At 39.1% G+C, this 8,584-nt stretch overlaps 1 protein-coding gene across 1 annotated transcript in view; it reads right to left on the bottom strand.

Moving 5' to 3' along the window:
• Positions 1-7,891, bottom strand: part of PDHA1 (pyruvate dehydrogenase E1 subunit alpha 1) — a 28,041-nt gene extending 20,150 nt beyond the window's left edge. The window contains exon 1 of the mRNA XM_044670133.1: positions 7,721-7,891. Coding sequence (XP_044526068.1) covers positions 7,721-7,777 — 57 coding nt within the window. The 5' untranslated portion in view covers positions 7,778-7,891. The remainder of the gene's footprint in view (positions 1-7,720) is intronic.
• Between the last annotated feature and the right edge of the window lie 693 nt (positions 7,892-8,584).

Below are 8,584 nucleotides of genomic sequence, written 5' to 3'. Positions count from 1 at the left end.
GGAGGGAGGGAGGGAGGGAGGAAGGAAGGAAGGAAGGAAGGAAGGAAGGAAGGAAGGAAGGAAGGGGAAGGGGAAGGGGAAGGGAAAGGGAAAGGGGAAGGGAAGGAGGGAGAGAGACAAAGATTATGAATCAGATTTACATCTTTCCTAAAGACTGAGTTTAAAAGAAACAATTGTCAAAGCACCCCAAATACCTGGAAACAGGCTAATGCATCTTTTCCCAAGCATTTGTGACTACTGCTATCACTTCTTTCTTAAGTTTCAATGAACTCATGTAATTGATTAGTGCCTTTCCCTGTTCTCCTTAGGACCCAGTGTTGTGCAGTCCAGTGGAAATTCCCAGTAATTATACTGCTGTTGGTCTTTCCCTGAAATGTAGTCACCCCAGAGCAGTTGGCTCTGCCTACTTATCTGTGATCACTGTCTCCCTTGTTCTGATTTAAAAAACCTGTTCTTGATACTAACTACTCTAGTAGTTTTGATTATTTTTCTGGTTGAAATCACCTATACTTATGAAAAAATGTATTCAATAAGAATTGAGCAATTACCAAATATATACAAACATTTTTCACATTATAAGCAAATTGGCTTAACAAATAAATAAAGTTAGGTGGCCAAGAGAGATTTATATTATTCCTGTTTTCTGTAAAGACAAAAGCAAGCACTTTGGAAGATTTCAGTTCTCATCATCTTCATTATGGACAATAAACACTTGCTTGTAATTGATATCATCCAAAAAACTACCTGGAAATTTTTACTCATGAGCTTGAACCCATTTTTGTACATTTTTTGGGGGGTTTAAAATATCCTGCCATTTATTTTAAAGAGTACTAAGAAAGATGACTAGTTTGCATCAGCATGTTTGCTGCCTCTTTGGTACTTTGTTAAGGGCTATATATAACTAAACACTCAATCTCTGAGTTCTTAGAATAAGCCAATCCTGGACAACTAAGGTGGCACAGTCGAAACAACTAGGTGGTGCAAGGAATAGAATGGAGTTGTGAAGCCTCATCTTACTTAGTTCAAATCTAGCCTCAGACGCTTCCTGGCTGTGTGACCCTGGGTAAGTCACTTAACCCCATTTGCCTCAGATTCCTCATCTGTAAAATGAGCTGTAGAAGAAAATGGCAAATCACACCAGTACCCCTAGAAAGAAAACCCCAAATAGGGTTATGAAGAATTGGACATAATTGAGCAATAAAAGGTCCCTCTGTGGAAAGGGAACTCCTCCCCCCATTATGTCACTTTGTTTTGATGTAATCAATCAGGGACCAGGAGATCTTTTACCATTGAGATGTGCAAGTATAGAGGACCTCAGAGCAAGGAAGTTGAAAACAAAGAGACTGGAAACTAATCCCACAGGCACTGCCCCCACCCCAGGGGGTGCCAAGCAAATTAAGGAACTATATCATTGGTTCCTGAGATGTGACCTGAGCGAGCTAGTGGGTGGAGAAAACTGCTTATAAGCAAATAAGGGTCTGCTGGTAGTGAGCTTTAATCCATCAAATGGCAAATAGAGTAGTCAACTCTTGTAAGAGGGGAAACTAGATATTTAATTAATTCCATTTACACACTCATTACCTCTTTCCTACATTTCCCTCTCTTTACTATCACTACTTTGATGTAATAAAGCTACTAGCAGCCTCATAATTTAATTTTAATTATTAATTATTACACTTCTCTTCAACCCATACAGTGTTACTATACCTACAGAGAAATCTACTATGTAACATACTGCATATGTTCAATATTCCTAAGAAACAATTTGTATCAGTGAAAAACAGCTTTAGATTTCAATTCAAGTCAGTCAGCCTTTATAGAATGAAGTGAACATTATGCATTGCGTAGTGTCAAGGGTTGGAGGTATAAGGCAAAGAGTAGAAAGACTATCCACAAGGAAATTGCATGTTGCAGAGGGATACAAGGGTATGGTTAAGTACACACAGATTAGGTAATTTAAAGTAGAGCAACATCTCACCACTCAATTGAATATAAATCTTGGCATCTCGGGACCTTAAGTTTTTTCCCCATCCCTACTCTCCAAAAGGAGAGAAATTATATTTTTCCCTGTTTGTGACATTTCTTATTATTTGAAAGGTTTGTCACTGGAAGGCAAATTTTAAAAAGGTAAAGTAATTCTTTTAATTCTTAAGCATCATTTCCTGAGTAATCTTCAAAGGTTATTAAGCCCTAAAATGTTGGAGCTTTTTTGTTGTTGTTGAGTTTTCAGTCATGTCTGACTCTGTAAACCCATTTGGGATTTTCTTGGCAAAGATATTTATTTGAGTGGTTTGCCATTTCCTTCTCATTTTAGAAACTGAAAATTGATGCAAACAGGGTTAAGTTACTTGCAGGTAGGAAGGGTTTGAGGCCATATTTGAACTTAAGAAGATAAATCTTTCTGACTCCAGGCCCAATACTTTTATCTCCTACATGATCTAGTTACTCCATTAGACCTATAAGGTCATTTAACCTAATCCAAACATTTTACAGATGAGAAAACAGACACACAGAAAAATTAAGTAATGTGCCTAGAATCATGCAGTTAGTTGATGGTAGAGCTCAAAATACAGATCTAACTCCTCACTGTCCTTTGCACTATATCAAACAGTGTACATAACATAAAATACTCTTGAACCAGGAGAACACTGTACACAGAAACTGATAAACTGTGGTAAAATCAAATGTAATGGACTTCTGTACTAGCAGCAATGCAATGACCCAGGACAATTCTGAGGGACTTATGAACACATGGGTTGATGTGGATATGATTTGGGATGTAGACTCTAAACGACCACCCCTGTGCAATTATCAATAATATGGAAATAGGTCTTGATCGATGACATGTGTAAAAACCAGTAGAAATGTGAGTCAGTAACGGGGGGTGTGGAGGGGTAAGGGGAGGGAGTAGAGGGGAGAGTAAGAACATGAATCATGTAACCATGGAAAAATTTTCTAAATATAAAAATTTTAAAAATTAAAAGAAATAAAATACCCTTGAGGATAATATGTACCTTGCATCTCACTGCTTATTTACATAGGTTCAGGGCTAGACTTTGTACAGATTCATGGAAAACAGAATTGCTTACAAGTGTATACAAGTTCATTTATACACTTTTACAAAAATATAACTCACTAGTCAGTCAATAAGCATTCACAAAATTTCTACCATTGTTGGTATCAAATTTCTACTTATAATCATGATATGCAAATTAGAGCAAGGTTCACATTACTAGCATTTAGTTAGCTAAATATCTTTGTTACTGAATTTTTCTGACATCAAAAAAGGCCTAACCAAACATTTCTTTTATCTATGGGGTTACATCAGACCTTCCTAGCTCCAGGAAACATCTTCTTGTTTATTCAAATTAGTTTTGCATAGCCTTCTTAACAAATTCATCTAAACTAAGTGCTTCCTGTTCTGATGTTCCTTATTAGAGACAATCTGTGTTATTTATTCATTAGTAGTGTCAGCCTTCTAGAACCAATAAAGAAACTAAAGTTTTTATTTATGATTATAAAACCCTCCTGAACAGAACTGTTTTATAAACTCATTAAGGGTTTCTTCACACCTTCCAAAACTAGGACTAACAAGGTTAGCAAAGACTTCAAGCTTCTTGCAAAGAATTTTAAGTGAGGTAGGTATGTAACTAATATTAACTTGCCAGCTTTAATTTTTCAGTATCTGATCTTGCAAGAGTGTAGGATTTAGAGTCAAAGGATCTGAGTTTATATCCTTCCTCTTCTATTCAAGTGGGTTTGGTTACCTTCCTCATCTGTCAAACCACAGCCTGGACTAGATGAATAATGTTTCTTACAGTTCTAAATGTGGTACCTTATGGATCAGTTTTGTAATCGTTCATTAGGAACACATTCAGATTTTAATTTTCTCCTTTAAAAAAAAGTAGTCAAACACTCTCATCAAGACAGTGATCCAAGATAATTCCAAAGGACCAATGATGAAAAATTCTAGGGAGAGAACTGATAAGCTGAAGTATACTTTTTTAAACTTTATTTTTCTTATATGTTTTCTTTTGCAACATAGCTAATATGGAAATATGTTTTGCATGACTTCACATGCATAATTGATACCACATTGTTTATCTTCTCAAGGGGTGAGAGAGGGACAGAAGGGAGAGTATTGAAACTTTGAATTTTAAAAAATTAATGTTGAGAAAATTTTTACATGTAATTGGGAAAAATATAATGAAATAAACAAAAATAAGTTAAATTGTGAAAAAAAAAGTAGCTAATGTCCCATCAGGTAAAACATTATGTTCTTATTTAGGCAAATTACATAAGATATTTGCATATTTTGCAGGGGCAGTCCTGATATTCTAAAATTCAGATGTTTTGGAATATTTTGGAATATACACGTGTGTGTAGAATGAGAGAAAAATCTTCATAATGTCTTAACTGAATTTCCTTACCAGGAAAATGGGGAGGAAGATAATAGTGGTGGGGGCTGTTAAGATTAAGACCTCTATAGTTCCTTTCAACTCTAAAGTACTATGAGTCTGTGATTTATGGGATGGCAATTCCTAGCTAAAAGGAGTTGTGATGGGACAGTTATGCTCCTTTCTTATTTATATGAAGGGTCTCCTTAATTGTCAGAAGATTTCCAGAATTCCATTAAGTTTCACATCTAAAATGAATCAAATTTCACTGTAAAAACTTAAAAATTCTATTAATGACAATTCTGACTTGTAGATGGAAACAGACCAAATATAGCTATGATTTAAGGGTATTTTGTGGTAAGTTTTCCCATTTCCTAGTAAATATTAATATATGAAAATAATCTCTTGTTTTATTCTGAGACAGCAGTTTTTTAGAGCAACAATATAAACTGTCAACTTCATGGTGATAATTATCATGAAGGCATTGAGCCTCTGGAAGGAAGATTTAAAGTTAAATTTCTTGTCAATTTTAGATAATGAGAAAGCTTACCTTATTTAATTCTATCTTAGAATGGAAAAATGACACCGTACTTTAAAAATATTTTTTCCTTTGGTAGAATGCTTAAATTTTATTTTCATTCTTCAAATTTTCTCCTAATTTTTCCTCAGTACAGAAAAAAATTCAACATGTAGAGCTGGTATCAAAATAACTAAAAACATCTTATACTACTTTAATTAAATAATGAATTAAGACTGATTATTCAAATATTAACATGGTAGTTTTAGTTTTCTAATGCATTCTAAGCTTATACATTATCCCAGTTAGTCACTGATTTCTTTTTCCTAGTTCAGTAATAGAACTGTAAGACCTAGAGGAAAATCTCCAGTATATAAGGTGGATTCTCTGTGGTGAATCTATGGAAAATCATGAACAAGAAACGCACAGGAGGAAAAAGCATGAATCGGTTGTAACTGGCACCAAAAGAGAATGTACCCACAATCATAGATCACTGAAGCTTTGACAAACAAAATTGTAATGAATATTATGAAGCATGGGAGATGCTAATCTAAAAAATAGAAATAAGCGGCATTACATGATTAAGAGTAAATGTTAAATGGTTGATTGTGTCTGTAATACTTGCTGCTGAGGAGGCTGTTGATTGAAACAACTCAAAAGTTGCAAGCTGCAGTAGGTTAAGCATACTGGGTACTGTAAAATGGGGGCCTAGAAAGAGAGCCACTTTAGATCCTAAACCCAGCAGGATCAAAGTTCTCCAGCTAATTAGTGGAGTACTCCCTTTCATGCCCCTCAGGATTTCTAGCTATTCTAAATAATATTATCATAAGTTCATAAATCTAGAGCTTGAAGAGTCCACAAAGACCATCTTGTCCAACTCTCATATTAAAAATGTGAAATGTAAGGCCTAAGGAGGTTAAGTGACTAGCCCAAAGATCACACAGGTAGTCTGTCTATGAAGCAGGATTTGATCCCAAGTTCTCAAGCTCAAAGGCCAAGGGGTTCCTAAGGGGGTAAAAAATGTCTGCAGTAATTTTTCTTCCCCTTCCCTCCTAACATGTTATGTAGGCAAAGAAAGGTTATGAACAAATAGGGGGAAATTTTCTCATTCTCCAACCTAATCTTTATCCATAAAGTACCAGTGTTTTTATTTTGCCTTTTTTTTTGGTGGAAGAAAGGGAAAGTAGGAAGAGAGAGGGAGAAATTACTGCATCAAAGCCCTGAGGGGATTACAATGTATAGAAGAATCAAACTGATGCTTGGCCACAGTAGCTTGGGTCTGCAATGCAATCTAATTATGCTCAAAGTGCTGTAGCCAAAAAGCTGAGACTCATAACTAACAGCTTGACAGCATCATACCCTGTTAAGCAGGGGGGTTTTGATAGCGTCATGCTCTGCTCAGCAAGGCGGTTATCTGGAGCTCACAGTCCCAGGGACACCACTCCTCCCTAGCTCACAGTCCCAGGGACACCACTCCTCCCTAGACAGGACAGCCTTGAAGATTAAGAATCATATCCTGTGGAACCTGGAAACATCCCTACTCCTACTATCTAGCTATTAGCTAACCCTAAGACACAGGCACCTATACCCTAGCCCTTGAAACATATATATTCCCTCCTTTGAATGCACCACTTGGGATTCTCTTGCTGAGTTCCCCCAGCGTGCACTGGCAATAAAGCTTTCTCCTGCTTTGATTGCATTGTCTCATGTGTTCCTCTGGTGGCCATCCATTTGAACCCTAACAAAAGGTCATAAAGGACCACCCTAAAAATGGTGCCTCAGAACCCCACAAAGCAGACTTCTTTCTTTCCAATTTTATTTATCCTAGGTAAAAAAATAATAATAAAAAAATCGGTTCTCTCAGTTTTGTTTCCTTTTGAATTTGCTGCCAAGTACAAACCAAAGAATGAAAATTTCTCCAAGTCATTGAGAAGCTAAAGAGTAAAACTGAACTGCGATAAATTTTTAAAAACCAAGAAAATGGGCAAAAAGAAAATCCCAGATGGAAAGCTTAAGAGAAGGGAGGCCTAAAAGTTCTTTTTTCCCTAGCCAGAACAAGTAATTATGACAACAAATAACATATCGTAGCACCTGCTTTTTCATTTCAGAGTAATAGGTGCTTTCAACACTGACCCAGATGCACCCGGAGCAGCCCTGTGAGAAAGACAGGGCCCTGGAAATGAGAGCTACCAACCATTTTTAATGAGTAAACTAAGGCTCAGAGAGGTGACACTTGCCTATATAACTGACGAGTTACCAGAGCTCAGAAAGGGGGCCCCTTCTAGGGCTTCTGACTCCAAGTCCTGAGATCTTTCCTCTATGCTCCTAACCCGCCCATTTTTAAACCAGCCATGGGATGGGGATTCCCTAGATCCCTTTTGACTTCCATATGTGACCTTGCAAGAACTACAGAAACTCTTGGTGCTGCGATTCATTCATAAGGCACAAGGCGGAGGCTTTCGGGGAGGTGGGAGGACTCCGGGTCAGGCCGCCCCCTTGCCCTAGCCTTGGTCAGATTGGGGGCGAGGGACAGAGAAGCCCAGGCCCTTTAAACTTAGGAAGCGGAAAGCCGGGGAGACAGGTGCAACCCGAACAACATTCCCCCCCACCCCCGACTAACCGCCCCAGGCCCAGGATGGGATCTTCTGCCCAGGCTGGTCCGGAGGCGTTAACCGAGATCGGACTGGCCTCCCACCCCCACACCACGGGCCTTGTCTCTCCACCCCTTCTCATAGGCTCAGGCTAGGCCGAGCCGACCTGGTCAAGCAGGCCGTTCCAGCCCGCCCTCCTTCCCCGGACACCTCACCGGTTTCGGGGAGACGGCTGTCAGCACGCGGGAAACGACGGCGAGCATTTTCCTCATGGAGCGGTAGCACGAGCAGCTGAGGCGCCGCGGCTACTAGGCGGCTGGGGATAGCGGACAGGCCGGAAGGGACCGTGTCCTGAGTCTCCTTCAAGAGGCGGCAGCTGGCGCCTAAGCTTTACAGCAGGAGGGAGGGGCGGAGGTGACGTAAGCCCCCTCACGCTGTGCCCCCACGCTACGACCAGGTCATGGACCAATCAGGAGAGTTCTAGGGCCTAGCCCCGCCCCCTCTTTGGCTCTTGCTAGATGTGCTGCCTTTTTTTTTTTTTTTTTTTTTAAAAACCCTTTACCTTCTTTCTTGGAATCTGTATATAAAATCTAGATATGGGTTCCAAGGCAGAAGAGTGCAGGACTAGGCAATGGGGGTTAAGTAACTTGCCCAGGGTCATACAGCTAGGAAGTGTCTGAGGTTGTAGATTAGAGATCTACTGCTTTTAAATGAGAGGGCTTTTTAACTTGGATTCTCTGCAAAGCTTCCATGGGTAGGATTTGGGGAGTCTAAGAACTTGGATGGAAAAAAAAAATTACAACTTTATTTTCACTAATGTGTGGCTTCCTTTGTAAGACTGTATATTTTATGTGAAGGAATGGTGTGCAGCGTTCTTTTGCCCATATAAGTTTTGGCCATCCACTGTAGTTATGTCTAAATGTGGCTGTGAGGTAAGAAGAGAGCCTCCTCTCTCTACCTTCTCCCAGAGGAGGAACGGGGGTTTGGGACCAAAGGCTGACTATTTTTGTTCTGCCTCATTTTCTAAGAGCATCAATGACTTCAGAAAGTGATGTTGATGGAGATGGGCAGAGACGGGA

This window comes from Gracilinanus agilis, chromosome 3, assembly GCF_016433145.1.
Source record: "Gracilinanus agilis isolate LMUSP501 chromosome 3, AgileGrace, whole genome shotgun sequence".
NCBI classification, from domain to species: domain Eukaryota; kingdom Metazoa; phylum Chordata; class Mammalia; order Didelphimorphia; family Didelphidae; genus Gracilinanus; species Gracilinanus agilis.
This window is presented reverse-complemented; position numbering and strand designations above follow the sequence as displayed.